This window comes from Heteronotia binoei, chromosome 1 (assembly GCF_032191835.1).
Source record: "Heteronotia binoei isolate CCM8104 ecotype False Entrance Well chromosome 1, APGP_CSIRO_Hbin_v1, whole genome shotgun sequence".
NCBI lineage: Eukaryota > Metazoa > Chordata > Lepidosauria > Squamata > Gekkonidae > Heteronotia > Heteronotia binoei.
The window spans coordinates 258382505-258398725 of record NC_083223.1 but is presented as its reverse complement, the minus strand read 5'-3'; the positions used below and the strand labels follow the sequence as shown (position 1 = coordinate 258398725).

Sequence of the window (16221 nt, the reverse complement as noted above, 5' to 3'; positions counted from 1 at the left end):
GCCATAGCTCTGGCAGAAGTTGTCCTTGAAAAGGCAGCTGCTGTGAGAGCCCTCTCCAGCCCCACCCACCTCACAGGGTGTTTGTTGTGGGGGAGGAAGGTAAAGAAGATTGTGAGCCGCTCTGAGACTCTTCGGAGTGGAGGGCGGGATATAAATCCAATATCTTCATCATCATCTTCTTCATCTTTAAGGTGTTTTCATAATATATCAGTATTGAAAGCAAGTCTTTATATTTTGAAATGGGAAGTCCATCTTCGAGTTTCATTTTGATTCTGACACATATATTCAGCACTATGACGATATTTCTGTACAATTCATAAATATTTGGTATTGAGGTGTAATGATATTTTATATACCTATATCCATTTATTGGTTTATATGAATTGCATCATAAGAGACTTTCAGTTGTATAAGATAAATTGGTTGCAGTTTGTTTTGGTTTTTGCTGTATCCTTATCGTGTGTTCACTTTTTTGCTTCACTGGCCGCACTAGCAGTTGGAATTTCCTTCAAATAAGACAGCTGTAAAGAACGACTGGTGCTGTTTGTAATATTTGTTGTATTTAGCATAGAAGCCAGTACTCCTGTGAACAGCATGTCTGCAAATCCTGCACCAGGTAAATTTCCTCCAAAGCGGCGCTGCTCCCTCCAAGGCGGCACCTCCAAGCTTGGAGAACTCCCAAGTTCTCAGCTCTTGCTTCAGTTCCAAACTGAAGAACTAAGCTTTCTTGTGCATGCACTTTTTCAGATACATTGAAGTGGATATTTCAGTGTATCTGCTAAAGCATGTGTGCAAATGAAAGCTTATACCTGGAAAACATCTTTGTTGATCTCAAAGGTGCCATTGGACTAAAACGTTGGTGGCAGCTACAAGCATAGCCAGCTTCAAGAGGGGACTGGAGCTACTTCTGGAGCAGAGGTCCATCAGTGGCTATTAACTACAGGCTGTTGATGGAACTCTCCTTGGGCAGTGATGCTTATTCTTGGTGCTTTGGGGGGCAACAGTGGGAGGGCTTCTAGTGTCCTGGCCCCACTGATGGACCTCCTGATGGCACCTAGGTTTTTTGGCCAGGTAAGGGAATTTCTGCACCCCAAAGGATCAATGACCCAGAAGTCTCCCTAGATCAGTAGAAGACATACCAGTCTCTTGTATGGGATTACCAGCTTTTAAACTGGTCCCTCTTATCTGTTACTTTAACATCATTTTAATCTGCAGTAGTTATCAAGCAGGCCCATAGCCAGAAAATTTTAGGTGGGGGGCCCACGGAATAAAATTTTCGATAGAGCCCCCCCCCCCGCTCTGGCAGCCCCCACTCTCTCTGCCGCTGCTCTGGCAAGCCCCACTTTCCCCGCCGCTGATATTGACAGGGGTGCCAATTGCCTGGAAGGGAAAAAATGATTGTAATTGTTTTTGCAATGGTCAATACAAGTTGATTGTAGAAGAATGCAAAAGGTCTCGCTCCTTTAATAGGCTTAAGGTGTGGAAATGGCCAGCTAAAGCTTTTCGTGGCCTGGAGGTAGATAACATCCCCTTATGAATTTGTAACACCCTTCTGCTAAAGGGATAGGACACTTTCTCCAGGATGCTGGCAATTGTAGCTGTTAGAAGTCTTTTTTAATGTGTGCATTTACTGTAAGAGAAAGGCTCTTAATGAGCCACGAAACCCCCTCTTCTTTAGATAGCTTAGTATGTTGAAATGGGATGCTGATAATTTTTATGGCACGAAGCTAAATATCTAGGGGTTGCTAACAAGCCTGGAGAGTATAATAGAGTCTTAATATGTGGAAATGGGGGTATGAGAGTATATTATATGTGGAAATGGGGCACCCAATGCTTTTCATGGTATGGAAGTAAACATCAGCTGCTAAACAACATCCCTGTTAAAGGAGAAGAACAATTCTTCCTCCAGGCAGCTGGCAAAAACCTAACTGCAGGTTTTCGTAGCAGGAGCAACTTTGCATATTACACCACACACCCCAATGTAGCCAATCCTCTTGGAGCTTATAGTAGGCCCTGTAAGAGCCCTATAAGCTCTTGGAGAATTGGCTATGTCAGGGGTGTTTGGCCTAATATGCAAAGGAGTTCCTGCTAGCTTTAATCTGAATCTGGATTCCCAAAGCACCAGTCTAATTTATTATAAACCACCTTGAACTATAAGGCAGACAGGTGGGTAATAAACATTTTAAATAAATAGGAAAAATTTGCAGAATCATCCTGCTTCTTTTTGTCTTAGCATCCTCTGTAGCAATGTTTGATTTCCAGCCCAATGTTTGATTTCTTCCTTTTGAATCCAGAACCAGCCCCACCTTCCCCCACCCTCCCAATACCCATTGTTTTTTTTTCCACTATCAGGGATAAAGAGAAGCCAACACACACCCCTGTGGATCCTGGCCATTTTACTGACAAAACATCCAGGGTCTTGAGGACATACAGGCTGAAGGTATGAAAAGAGGAAGGATGTTTATTGGGAGGACAGGTTTGGTTCCCCCCTTCCCATTCTACATCCCATTCCAGTCTTCTCCATGCAGCCAGGATATTTGGAGAGTCAGGCAAGGTCAGTTCAGCCCTCAGTTATTCTGTTTCATGCACACTCTTTGTACTAAGGACTATGCTGATTCCTGCCATTCCAAGACGTATTACCGGTACTTTGAAGCGTGGAGAACCCACAGTCCTTCCCTGGCACAACAGGAAGGAAGGAGCAGCCAGGGACAGATCACCAATGGGGTCATTTGAGGCACCAAATCGGCAGGAATGCCACACGGTGCACCCCTCATCTCCCCTCAACCACCCCAGTTCCAATGGGCTTCAGAGAAGGAAGCGCTGCTGCGGGCCGGAGCTAATGGGAACACAGAGACATAGGAGGCCTCCCCCCTTGCGCTGTTGCATGTGGGGGAATGCTTCCTTCTGCACTGTGTTCTCCCTGCTTGGGGTGGCAACAGGAGCAGAGGTGGCCATGCAAGGAAGCAAGGCTGCAAAGTTGCAGCTCTCTCAAGTGGGAAAACGCGTCTCCACAAAGACTCCAAGTCACTCTAAAGTTTCTGGCACTGAGCTGGGCCATGATCCATTTCCTCCAGCCCCCAGATTCCTGCCAGCAGCTGCAGTCACAAGAAAGGGGCCATGGAAACTGACTGCAAGACTTTGGGGGGAGATTTCAGCTCTCTGTGACTGGCTCCACACTTTCTGTGACTAGCTCCAAGCTCTCCGCAACCGGCTTCACGCTCTCCGCAACCGGCTCCACGCTCTCCGCAACCGGCTCCACGCTCTCCGCGACCGGCTCCACGCTCTCCGCGACCGGCTCCACGCTCTCCGCGACCGGCTCCACGCTCTCCGCGACCGGCTCCACGCTCTCCGCGACCGGCTCCATGCTCTCCGCGACCGGCTCCACGCTTTCCACAACCGGCTCCACGCTCTCTGCGATTGGCGCCACTTCTACCATCTCTATATCCAGGCTGGCTGCAAACTTTTCTTGCATTCTTTCTCTTTTCCCCTTCCTGCGCCGGGGTTTTTTACTTGGACCAGGAGACACATCAACTGCAACGAGGATGTAGAGAAGGAATTAGGAACAGGCAGGTCCCCCTCTGTGCCTCAAACCCAACTCACCCTTCAAGCTAGGCCCAGCCCTCCTCTGCATTTCCCAAACAGCGGAAGTGCCATTCCGCTAAAATGCCTAAAGCGTCTGAGTTCCACGAGGCTCTGAGAAACTCAGAAATCTGCTCACTACTTAAAGATGTTTCACGGCTCTTAATAAAAGACAATGTGCCCTCGCAGCTTAGGAAGTTTTCCCTAGCAGACCCAGATGGCGACCTTTGAGCTTTGGTGATCCATCAAACTGGTTCTGATATAAGAACAGATTAAAAAAGAATATATTGGATTTATATCCTACCCTATACTTTGAATCTCAGAGTCTCAGAGCAGCTCACAATCTCCTCTACCTTCCCCCGCACAATGGACACCCTGTGAGGCGGGTGGGGCTGAGAGAGCTCTCCCAGAAACTGCCCTTTCAAGGACAACTCCTGTGAAAGCTATGGCTGACCCAAGGCCATTCCAGCAGGTGCAAGTGGAGGAGTGGGGAATCAAACCCTTCTCCTAGATAAGAGTTTTCACGCTTAACCACTACACCAAACTGGCTCTCAACCCAAACTGGCTTCCAAAGGGTGATTAACACATGGAATTCACTGCCAAAGAAGGTGGCGGCAGCTACAAGCATAGCCAGCTTCCAAGAGGGGATTGGATAAACACATGGAGCAGAGGTGTATCAGTGGCTATTAGCCACAGCTTATTGTTGAAACTCTCTGTCTGGGGCAGTGATGCTCTGTATTCTTGGTGCTTGGAGGGGGCAACAGTGGGAAGGCTTCTGGTGTCCTGGCCCCACTGATGGACCTCTTGATGGCGCCTGGTTTTTTGGCCACTGTGTGACACGAGTATTGGACTGGATGGGCCACTGGCCTGATCCAACTTGGCTTCTCTTATGTCCCCTCTCCATCACAAGGGAACTGGGAGCTTCCCTCTAATTGTCCCATCCCCAGTTTAGTTCCCCTTTCAGTACAAACTAACAGCCTTATCCATTTCCCCTATCTTCATAATTCCTGACCTCTCTTTCTATCCGGCTCTCTCTGCTAAATGTAGATCTTTACAAGCCCATGTATAGCACACAAGGTAACGATAAACGAATGTTGCAAAATGCACTTGGATAAGGACTAGTTCATCATCACATCAGTTCACCTTCCTAAGAGCATCTGCCGTACTGAGAAAGGCCCAGGTGGAATCCTTGGTGCCTCCAGCCAGAAGTATCTCAGGGATCAATCACAGCAAATAGCTTTTCTCTGCCCCAGTCGCCAAAGAGCCAGCACCAGGCAGAGCAGTCATTAAAGGGCTGGCTGGCCCAGTGGGTAAGGCAACTTCAAGCATTCACGACTAATCTGACTGCAATCCAAAATATACAGAAGAACTATGGTGAAGCTTTGCATGTTCAGCCTCTTTCAGTATTTGAGAGGCTGTCACTTTGAGGAGAGCAGGAAGCTATTCCTTTTAGCGTCCTGGCCCCACTGGTGGACCTCCTGATGGCACCTGTGGTTTTTGGACCACCATGTGAAACAGAATGTTGGACTGGATGGGCCATTGGCCTGATCCAACATGGCTTCTCTTATGTTCTCTGTTCTTTTGGCGGCAGAGGATAGAACTCGCAATAATGGGTTTAAATAACAGGACAGAAAGGTAAGAAGTGTCCCCTGCGGCTCAAGCAATGCTTGTCAGGGATGCTTTAGGCTGATTCTGTGCAGCAGAGAGTTGGACTAGATAACCGGTATGGCCCCTTCCAACTCTGTGATTTTATGATTCGGCGGGGTAGGGCGGATATAAATTAAAATAAATAAATAAATGATTCTACCACAGCTGAAGTTGCAGAAACTGGGGCTGGAACTATGTACTGGGTAGAAGATGATATTGGATTTATATCCCACCCTATACTCTGAATCTCAGAGTCTCAGAGCAGCTCACAATCTCCTTTACCTTCTTCCCCCACAGCAGACACCCTGTGAGGTGGGTAAGACTGAGAGAGCTCTCCCAGAAGCTGCCCTTTCAAGGACTGCTCCTACGAGAGCTATGGCTGACCCAAAGCCATTACAGCAGCTGCAAGTGGAGGAGTGGGGGATCAAACCCCGTTCTCCCAAATAAGAGTCCACGCATTTTACCACTACACCAAACTGGCTCTCAAAAAAAGAGAAAGGACCAGGGCTTTTTTTGTAGAAAAAGCCCAGTAGGAACTCATTTGCATGTTAGGCCCCCCTCTGACATCACCATTGTTTCACCCAGCAGGAACTCATTTGCATATTAGGCCACACCCCCTGGTGCCAGGCCAGTGTTCCTGTGCGTTCCTGCTAAAAAAAAAACCCCTAGAAAGGACTGTTCCCTCCAGGTCTCACCATCCTTAGCACTCAATGAGGACTTCTAGGACAGAGTTTCCCCTCCCTGGGACCAGCCAAATCCCTGTGCCCAAGGGACTGGGGTCCTCTTCCCAGGCTCCTCCCAAGGGAGTGAGGCTTACCTTGCATGGCAACCATCTCCTTCGCAGTATGGCGGAGCTGCTTCAGCAGTTTCCTCCTCTTCTTCCCCGAAAGAGTGATGTTAGATCGAGAGCTGGAGCTAGAAGAGAGGCCAGGAAGACATCGTGCAAGGAAACTCTTCAGTGAGAGGAGGCAATGAATATCCAAGGTCTCATCCTGCTTCACACACCAGCAGAGCTATCCCCAGGGGCTCAGGATAAAATCCAAGCTGCAGTCACCCTGCCCTTGCAACTTGATCCCTAGTCCTTCCCAAGCTTTCCAGCAGAGAACTTCCACAGAGCCAGGATCCCAGGCTAAGCACAACTCACCAGCGTTTCTTCAAGTGGTGGACGGTGATGAGCCCCTCATCCACCACGGCGCCCACAATCCGGTGTTTCTTTCTCTTCTGCTTGCTCAAAACGCGGCGTCTTTTGAAAAGTTTCTTCTGCAGCTCCTAAGTCCGACAGACAGATTATGTGAACATCAGACACAAACCCTCTGAACCAGCAAGTCAAATCCTAATGGGTGGAATGCGCTCAAAAGCAAGGGCTGCTGCTTGCAAAGAGAGGGCCTAAATCTGGATTTAGAAATTTTCATACAGCGATTGTGAAAATGTAAGGCAGGGCCCCCAGTTCAAATCTTACCTCTGACACAAATTCACTGGGGGCATAAGAAGGCATTTAGCCTCCATGGTTAATAACTGCAACACATGAAGCGGCCTCATTCTGAATCAGACCCTGGGTCCATCAAGATCAGTACTGAGCCAGTTTGATGTAGTGGTTAAGTGTGAGGACTCTTATCTGGGAGAACCAGGTTTGATTCCCCACTCCTCCACTTGCACCTGCTAGCATGGCCTTGGGTCAGCCATAGCTCTGGCAGAGGTTGTCCTTGAAAGGGCAGCTGCTGTGAGAGCCCTCTCCAGCCCCACCCACCTCACAGGGTGTCTGTTGTGGGGGAGGAAGATAAAGGAGATTGTGAGCCGCTCTGAGACTCTTCGGAGTGGAGGGCGGGATATAAATCCAATATCATCATCTTCTTCTTCTACTGTCTACTCAAGCTGGCAGTGGCTCTCCAGGATCTTAGATAAGAGGTCTTTCTAATCAACCCGCTACCTGATCCTTTTAATGGGAGATGAAGGGGACTGATCATGGGATCTTTGACCTGAAAAGCAGATGCTCTGCCACTGAGCCACAGCTCCCCCCTCAATTGCTGAAACAAGTTTAGATTTCTGTTCTAAATTTGCCACCTTCACCACATCTTCTGGCAGTAAGTACCACAAAGTCACACGAAGGACCTTTTTTTTTCATTCTGTCCAGAATTTGCTGCCCAAAGAGTTTCAGTAAGAGTCTAAATGAACTACGCTATTGGCAGCTCTTCAAACGAAAATCTCAAAGGGTTCCAGCACTCCAAGGCATACACACCTAAACTCAGTCCAGCAGACTTCAAGAAACAGTCCTGTAGTACCTCTTCCCATCTTTTCTCTGCCTCACTGAATGTCCTTCAAAAGCGAGCTTGCTCAGAAAGTTTATCATGATAAACCTCTTTATCTCCATAACTCTTTAGCAGAAAAGGGCAACTAGAATGATTAAAGGGTTGGAACACTTTCCCTATGAAGAATGGTTAAAGCACTTGGGGCTCTTTAGCTTGGAGAAATGTTGACTGAGGGGTGACATGATAGATTTACAAGATTATGCATAGGATAAAGAAGGTAGAGAGAAGTACTTTTCTCCCTTCCTCACAATACAAGAACTCATGGGCATTAAATGAAATTGCTGAGCTATTGGGTTAGAACGGATAAAAGGAAGTACTTCTTCACCCAAAGAGTGATTAATACATGGAATTCAGTGCCACAGGAGGTGGTGGTGGCTACAAGCATAGCAAGTTTCAAGAGGGAACTGGATAAACATCTGGAGCAGAGGGCCATCAGTGGCTATTAGCCACAGTGTATTGTTAGAACTCTCTGTCAGGGGCAGTGATGCTCTGTATTCTTCGTGATTGTGGGGGGGGGGGGGGACAGTGGGAGGGCTTCTAGTGTTCTGGCCCCACTGGTGGACCTCCTGATGACATTTTTTTTGGCCACTGCATGACAGAGTGTTTGACTGGGTGGGACATTGGCCTGCTCCAACATGGCTTCTCACGTAACTATGTAGCTGTAACACTGGCCTACCTTACAGGGTTAGTGTAAGAGCTACTAAACGATAGTAGGAGAAGCACTGTTATCATTCTAAAAGCCGTGCAAGAAATACTAAACCTTCCCCCACTCCACAAAAAGAACACTCCAGTACCGTCTTCGGCCGGTTGATTTTCCCTCCAGGAGCCCCCATGCTGCTCCCACGCCACGCCAAGTCCCAATGACGCCGCTCCAGGATTTCCGGAGAGCAGCGGCATCATGTGACTTCCTACCCAATGAGCGTTCTTTCCTGCCCTCTTCCGATTGGCCAAAAGGCTCAGGACCAACCAGAGTGGGATTTGAGCGGTTCTCCCGCTCTCGCTTCCCCCTTATTTTCTGAAATGGCCACCTGGTGGCGCCGGAGAGGCGCCGGCAGAGATATAAATTGCGAGGTCGCGGCCGTTGCTCTTTCTTTCCCATTTTTTAAGTGTGCGCGGAAGGTGAGTCATGGGTCGAAGTGGTTCTTGAGTGCTCGCTGGTAGCCTGGAGGGAAGGGAGCAAAGCGGAGGGGTTCTGGAATGGCTTTTGTGGGGCGCAGCTTCTTGTAGCCTGAATGCAGCCTGCGTCCTTGGAAGGAAGGGGTTCGGCCACGTGGAGGCATCGTGGCCCTGAGAAAGGCGTGTGCGTGCCTTTCCGCTTTTTTATTTTTGCTATTTATAATTTAAATTTGCAGGCCGCCCTGCCCCTGAATATACACACGGATAAAGGCAGCGACTTTGGTGGAAACTCTGGGGTATCTTGTCTGTGTAGGCGCTTGCCCCGACCAGCTCTGTCCGGAGGGATTCACAAACCCGACCCCGTGCGCCTTAACCACGGGGCTAACGATGCAATCCAAGCCCATTGAAATCCAGTTTAGATTGGAGTACCTCTTTTTATGATTGCTCTGTAAATCTTAAGAATTTACCTTAAGGTTGCCAGATCTGTTTTGGAAAATAACCTGGTGACTTTGGGGATGGATCCAGGAGAGGGTGGTGCCTCAACATAGTACAATGCCATAGAGTCCACCCTTCAAAGCAGCCATTTTCTCCGGGGGAGCTGATCTCTGCAAGCTGGAGATCAGTTGCAAAATGGGAGATCTCCAGGGCGCACCTGGAGGCTGGCAACCCTACTTGACTTAGGAGTACTTAACGCTGATCTGGATAGCTCCAGGCTGGCCTGATCTCGTCAGATTTCAGAAGCTGAGTAGGATTGGCCCTGGCTAGTTTTGGTGTAGGGAAATGCCATTTTGGCTGGTCTTTTACTGGGAGCTGGCTGGAGAAGTCTATTAAACTCTGGAAGCAGGCTTCGGGGCCTAGTCTTTCCCCTCCCTCTGTCTGGAAACAGCAGTTCTGAGGAGGCCTCCTAGACAGACAGGAAGTCTTTGAGGCTGGTCTCCCAGAAGGCTGCAGGAGGGTAAACCAGTTCCTGGACGGGAACTGCAATTTATATTGAAGATTTTGGGCGGGTAGACAGTTAAAAGTTGTCAGAGGAAGCTGACAGTCAGTTTGAGTTCAGTCTTTGACATCAGTTAGTTGAGAAGGTATGGTCAGGCTTGCAACAGTCCAAGTAAGGTGCCTGCCCTGTAGGTCAGCTAGTGAGGGCAAGTAGTATAAGAGGGAGAGAAGGAGCGTTTTTCCCCTGCTATAATTTGTTGCTTCTGTGCACTTTTTAAAAAATGCCTGTAAATAGTTGTATGTTGTAAATAAATGTTATGTTTGTTTAAAGTAGAGCCCCTCTGTACCATCTAGTTCCCCCCAACTGCTTGGAACGCTGGGAGTGGGTTGGGGAATCCCTAGGGTGGAGAGAAGTGGCACATCGGCTGGTTGCCAACTCTCCAGGGGAGCCCCAGAGATTCCCTAGGAAGCTCCAAGAAGGGTTCTTAACGAGTCCAGAGGGAGGTTAAGAGGCTGTCCCACCTAACCAGAGGCCAGATAGGGACAGTGGTGGCAGCGAATACCTTGAGGCAGCAAAGGGGAATGGCCCTTTCAGGTTGGTATACCGGGAAGGGCTGGGCAGGATCAGGTCCAGCTAGCAGACGCAGGACCAGTCTGCCACAATTAGGATGAAAGATCTCCAAGGAATACCAGAGTAGCTATGCAGAGGCAGGCAATGACAAACAACCTCTGGAGGTCTCTTATCTTGAAAACCCTACGGGGTCACCTGAAGTCACCTGGGACTTGACAGCAAAAACACTACAGAAGGTCATGGAATGGAAAGAGGTATTGAAAGGAAGGCCATCTAGGCGGCAAAGAAGGCATTTGCTAGGAATTAAGTTTACTAGTTAAAGAAAGGCTGTTAGAAACGGAGTATTCTGAGGATTTGCAAAGTGGATGTTATAGTGGGTTTTCTTGGTCACCAAAGCACCAAAAGGATCCGGGTTGGGAAATGCCTGGGGAGGGTGGAGTTTTGAGAAGAAAGGATGCTCAGCAGGGAAGTGAGGCCGTAGAGTTCACCCAGTGAAGCTGCCGTTTTCTCCAGGAGGACAAATCTCTGTCATCAGTTTTAATTCTGGGGTAAGTCCAGGCCCCACCTGGTGGTTGGCAGCCCTGTTCCAGAAGCTAGAGTTGAAGAGGGAAAACCTGTTTCCATATTGTTGCTCTACTGATTCAGCCCATTGGCTCAGTTTGATCTACTTGTCTGAGCCCCAGCAGCTTTTCTTTGCTTCTGGCAGAGAAAAGCCTTCCCAGCCTTGTCGTACTTAGACAAGAATGCTGGGGACTTTTTTTTTTATTTTGTTGATGACCTCTAGTGACTGACCCCTAGTGGGAGCATGGAGGATATTCAGGAAGATGGCTGACTAAAGCTTGACCCTGCCTCCCAACTTCTGGTATTCCAAGGAGGTCTCCCATCAAAGTATTGACCAGAGTCAACCCTGTTTGACTTCTAAGATCTGACGAGATTGGGCTTGCCTGAGCTATCCAGGTCAGGGCTGAACTGGGAACTTCTTGAACTCCCTCCCTGAGCCTTGCTTTCTGTGGTACTCCCCTTTGTGTGTTTTCTGTATTAGATCTTGCCTGCAACCACAAGGTCTTTTAGCCTGGTCTGCTGGCCTGTGTTTCTGCTCTGTGTGTCTTCTGAGAGCAGCTGTAATCTGCTTAAGGGTTTTTTAGTACCTAGACCTAGAAAAGATTATTTTGTAATGCCAGTGAGAAGAGGCCTCCTTTTCTTGGCAGGCCCGGGTGGCTCAGTGCCCGGCTCTGTTATGTCCGGAGGTAAAGAAATGTCCCCCAGTGTTCTGTCTTCGGTGCCAGTGGCATTTCCATCTGCTGGTTCTATCCTCAAGCACTGGGACAAAAGGGCTTCATGGCCCAGTCATTCTGCATAGGATGAGGTTGTGGGGACAGGAGGTGTGATAGGGCTCTGTTTGCAAGCTGTTAAAGGGCTTGATGTGTACAAAAGAACAGTTGATTTTGGGAGAAGGTGTGTACAGATATGGTGCATCTTATCGATTTCGTTTCCCCACAGGTTTTGGTCTGACCCAGTTCTTCCCCCGGATTCTGTAAACATTTAGACTTCTCAAGCAACAAAGAATGCAGCACCCTAAACAAGCTGAAAAGGCCGTTAAAGAATTCAGGAATGAAACCCAGGATTGCCTTAAAGACTTGGGCTGAGTTGTTTTGGGAAAGGAAAAGTGGAGGAGAAAGAATCTGGCTGAATACCAATGCAGGTTTACCACTGCCAATTAGCCCAGAATGGGTCCCAGCCCAGCCCAGGATATTTGAAACTCATGTTGTCCTTGGGATCAGCTAGGGCAGGGGTGGCAAACATGTGGTCTGGGGGCCAAATCGGGGCCCCCATCAGGCCCCCGAGTAACTGTCTGTCATCTGCTTCCTTCTCCCTCTCTCGCTTCCTTCTACATCACAGGTTGCTTTGCCAGGCTTGCTCAATTGCACAGGAGCTACAGAGCAAAACCTCTGTTTTCTCTATTGGCTGAGGCTCCTCCCTTGGGGAGGAAGGAGGGAAGGCTTTGCCAGGCTCTCTCGGTCAGCAGAGCTATTGAGCCAAGTCTCTCTTCCTCTTGGCTCAGGCTCTTTCCTTCCTCCCTGGGGAAGGAAGGAAAGAATCAGAGCTTTTTGTCCAGTTTCCTGTATCCCATGGGAGAAATGCAAAGAAAGCACCTTTAAGACCAAGTGCTAATGTTATAAGAATGTTTGTTTATATCTCTGCTACCTAATCTTAGTCAGATTTGGCCCTCATAAGAAATGACACTCCTGAGCTAGAGGCCCTGCGGATCCATCTTCAGATCACCCGTTTTCTTAAATTTCTGTAAAGGCCTTTTACATTCCCTGAGTCCCAATCCCATCTCAGCTCTCTTACCTGGTTTCATTGCTTATTTGTAACAATTAAGAGGTCAGATTGCCTGCAGCAGTACTTTTTGTGAATTTTAGCACATTGCACTTCAAACTGGAATCCTGCACTGAAAAGCTGCTGTATGATGTTGAGATGGCCAAGCAGATAGACAAGATTGGCTCCTTCCCATGCAGAGCTTTGCCACCCATTTGAATCTACTCTGAAGACACTTCCGTGTTGGGCTTCACATGAAACCTGCATGGAGACCAACCCACTGTTAACCTCTTTGAGCAATATGGGGCCATTTAGTATTTGGCTGTTTTGTCTCTTGTTTTTCTTCCTCTTTAAACACGGTTTAAAAAAAAAGAAAATGGTAATAATACCAACGGATGCAGGTAAAGCTTTGTGGAAGGATTTTTAGTGCGGGAAGCTAATTGTTACGGTGGTGAGCTCTTGCTAGTTTCCAGACCTCTTCCACTCTGCTCCATGCCCCCTCCCTTTCTTTGTCCTGCCTTCCCTATGCTAAATACAGTTTACATGCTGAGCCCATCTACTTGGTTTTTTTTTGGGGGGGGGGGGGTTGCCATTCCATAGCATAATTCTCTCCAGGAGCTCACATGTAAGTAAAACATGCACAGTTGGCCCTAAACATTTTTGGGGGGCTTTTTTGTGTGTGCTTTTAAGTCATGGTGCTGGCAAGGGGCTTCTGGGTTGGTGTGACTGAATGTATGTATTTATTAAAAAAATATAATATTTATACAACTGTTAATTGTGTACATTTTTAAGGAAAATATGGATTTGTGTTCCGTAGCTTGTCCCTGAACCACTGGCTGAGTGGTCATTCCAGCTACCAGTGGGGTGGCATAGAATTATAGAGTTGGAGGGGACCCAGAATTATCTAGTCCAAACTCCTGCACAAGGCTGGAAATTCACAGATACCTCTCCATAAGTTTACAGAATCCTCATCGCTGTCAGGTGGCAAATTGCAGAGGAAGCCTGTTCCACTGAGGAATTGCTCTGTCAGGAAGTTCTTCCTAATGTTTAGGCAAAGCCTCTTGATTTAATTTCAACCCATTGGTTCTGGTGAGACTTTCTGCTACTGCAGAAAACAACACCATCCTCTATATGACAGCCTTTCAAGTACTTGAAGATGCTGATCATATCACCCCTCACATATCACATCCATTACCTGGTAGATAGCCCAATGCTGGTAAACAGCCCAGTCAATCTCAGTCAGGTCTCTGGGTTTTAGATTCACCTGCAAGTGTAAATAGAAGCCATAAGACATATATTAACTTCATGGTAGCCTGGCCCAGCAATAAAAATAATTGCTTGGAGAGTCAAAGTTCCAGATGGGTCTGTTTCTAGTATGTCCCTGAGAAAGACCAAAGAAGGAAACGCTGCTAGTCCCTTTGGAGGAGGTATACGGTACATAAAGAGAAGCCATGTTGGATCAGGCCAATGGTCCATCCAGTCCAACACTGTCACACAGTGGCCAAAAAAAAAAAACCCCAAGTGCCATCAGAAGGTTCACAAGTGAGGCTAGAAGCCCTTCCACTTTGCCCCCCTGCCAAGCACCAAGAATACAGAGCATCACTGCCCCAGACATTTCCAATAATATACGGTGGCTAATAGCCACTGATGGACCTCTGCTCCATATTTTTATCCAATCCCTTCTTGAAGCTGTCTATGCTTGTAGCCGCTACCACCTCCTGTGGCAGTGAATTCCACATGTTAATCACCCTTTGGGTGAAGAAGTACGTACTTTTATCTGTTCTAACCCGACTGCTCAGCAATTTCATTGAATGCCCACGAGTTCTTGTATTGTGAGAAAGGGAGAAAAGTACTTTCTCCATCCCATGCATAATCTTGTAAACTTCTATCATGTCATCTCACAGTCAATGTTTCTCCAAGCTAAATAGCCCCAGGTGTTTTAACCTTTCTTCATAGGGAAAGTGTTCCAAACCTTTAATAATTCCAGTGGCCTTTCTGGACTTTTTCCAGTGCTATAATATCCTTTTTGAGGTGTGGTGACCAAAATTGTACACAGTATTCCAAATGAGACTGAACCATCAATTTATACAGGGGCATTATGATACTGGCTGATTTGTTTTCAATTCCCTTCCTAATAATTCCCAGCATGGAGGTGGCCTTTTTTATTGCAACCGCACACTGTCTTGACATTTTCAGTGAGTTATCTCTCTTGGTCAGTCTTCCAGTTCACACTCCATCAACTTGTATTTGTAGCTGGGATTTTTGGCCCCAATGTGTATTGCTTTGCACTTGGCCACATTGAACCTCATCTGCCACATTGACGCCCACCCAGCCTCAACAGATCCCTTTGGAGTGCCTCACAATCCTCTCTGGTTCTCACCACCCTGAACAATTTAGTGTCATCTGCAAACTTGGCCACTTCACTGCTTACTTCCAACTCCAAATCATTAATGCACAAGTTAGAGCATGGGACCCAGTACTGAGCCCTGTGGCACCTCACTGCTTACCATCCTCCACTGTGAAGATTGCTATTAATTAGCCAGTTTTTGATCCACATTTGGAGGAACTTCAGTAGTCAGTTGGCTATGGGTTATCCTTATTTAACTGAAACCCCTAAGAGTTCTAGATGTCTTGTTCCTTTGTCACACCTGTTTGCTGCTGCTGTTCTTGGCAAGGAAAACGGGGGGTATGTCATCTGACCTGGAAGCAACCAACTTGAGTTCCACTTTAAGACTCCCCCCAGTCCCTGCAGCTTTGAATGGTCTTGTTTCCTTTTATTGTTCCTGGGAACACAGACCTCCCATGCTGCTCACATCACAGCTTATTTTTTTAAGGAACAAAGCAGGCAGCTGCCAAACTCTGGTCTTCCAGGAAATAGCTATAAAAGAACTGGATGTTTGAATGTACACCCATCATTACACAATTGGGTAATCCCCTAGTCCTTTCAGTTTTCCATATCAGTCTTTACTTTCCAGCCTGCAAAATAAAATAAACCACAGATGTGACACGAAACAAATTCAATCTAGGGAAGATAAAGCACAGGGCCAGAAGAGCAGAGCTGAATCCCAGGTGGCTGGTGGTCAAAGTGAAATTGATCACCGTGGTTCAAGAGGCAGATGGTGGAGGGGGAGGAGCACAGGTTCAAGTTTCTCGTCAGCCATGAAATTCACCGACCGTGAGCCAGTGCTAGCCACCTCAAAGTTGGGTTGATATCTCAAGAGTTCATGCATTCAAGAGTTTCCTGATCACAGAGCCCGGTCTTGTTTCCTTTTATTGTTTCTGGGAACACTGACCTTCCCAAACGGCTCACATTGCAGCATATTTATTTAAGGAACAAAATAGGCAGCTGCCAAACTCAGTTCATCTGGGATATTAGAACCAAGCAATACAATAACTGGGTGTTTGAATGTATACCCACTATCTCTACGATAAGGTAATGCCCTAGTCCTTTTGGATCTTGTCTGTCAATTTCTGTATCGCTTTCTCTGTATCAATTTGAGAGCCAGTTTGGTGTAGTGGTTAAAATGTAATCCAAGAAACAATTACAAGGTACAGGCCATAGTAGTTGCACAAAAATTAGCCAAAGGCCTGGTGAAATGGAGTGGCCCTTACATGTGCAATGCAGTGAGATCTTGCAGACCAGGGGCCTCGCCAGGAAGCTGGCCCAAAAGAGCTGGAGCAACAACCGAGAAGGCCCTGGACCTGGCTGAAGATAAGTGGGCAATTGGGGCCAGACACCTGCAAGAA

The 16221-nt window shown here is 47.5% G+C and overlaps 1 protein-coding gene and 1 non-coding gene across 2 annotated transcripts; one reads left to right on the top strand and one right to left on the bottom strand.

The window, feature by feature from the left end:
- Positions 1 to 2379: 2379 nt before the first annotated feature.
- C1H11orf98 (chromosome 1 C11orf98 homolog) lies at positions 2380 to 8418 on the bottom strand. Its single transcript, XM_060260423.1, has 4 exons — positions 8327 to 8418; positions 6371 to 6495; positions 6044 to 6141; positions 2380 to 3531 (listed from the first exon to the last, which is right to left on the bottom strand). Exons 1-4 carry the CDS (start codon positions 8363 to 8365, stop codon positions 3152 to 3154), a joined length of 642 nt encoding a protein of 213 aa, XP_060116406.1. The 5' UTR covers positions 8366 to 8418; the 3' UTR covers positions 2380 to 3151.
- Positions 8419 to 11346: 2928 nt separating this feature from the next.
- Positions 11347 to 11486, top strand: LOC132589387 (small nucleolar RNA SNORA57). Its single transcript, XR_009556596.1, has one exon. It is a non-coding gene; the product is annotated as a small nucleolar RNA SNORA57 (small nucleolar RNA).
- Positions 11487 to 16221: the final 4735 nt, after the last annotated feature.

Bases quoted from the DNA above. Each gene is read 5' to 3' on its own strand.
- C1H11orf98 (XM_060260423.1), bottom strand. From the start codon at position 8,365: ATGGGGGCTCCTGGAGGGAAAATCAACCGGCCGAAGACG. The intron at 6,496-8,326 runs GTACTGGAGTGT...TGTCGGACTTAG, and splicing joins AAATCAACCGGCCGAAGACG to GAGCTGCAGAAGAAACTTTT. The intron at 3,532-6,043 runs GTAAGCCTCACT...TCCTCGTTGCAG, and splicing joins GGAGATGGTTGCCATGCAAG to TTGATGTGTCTCCTGGTCCA.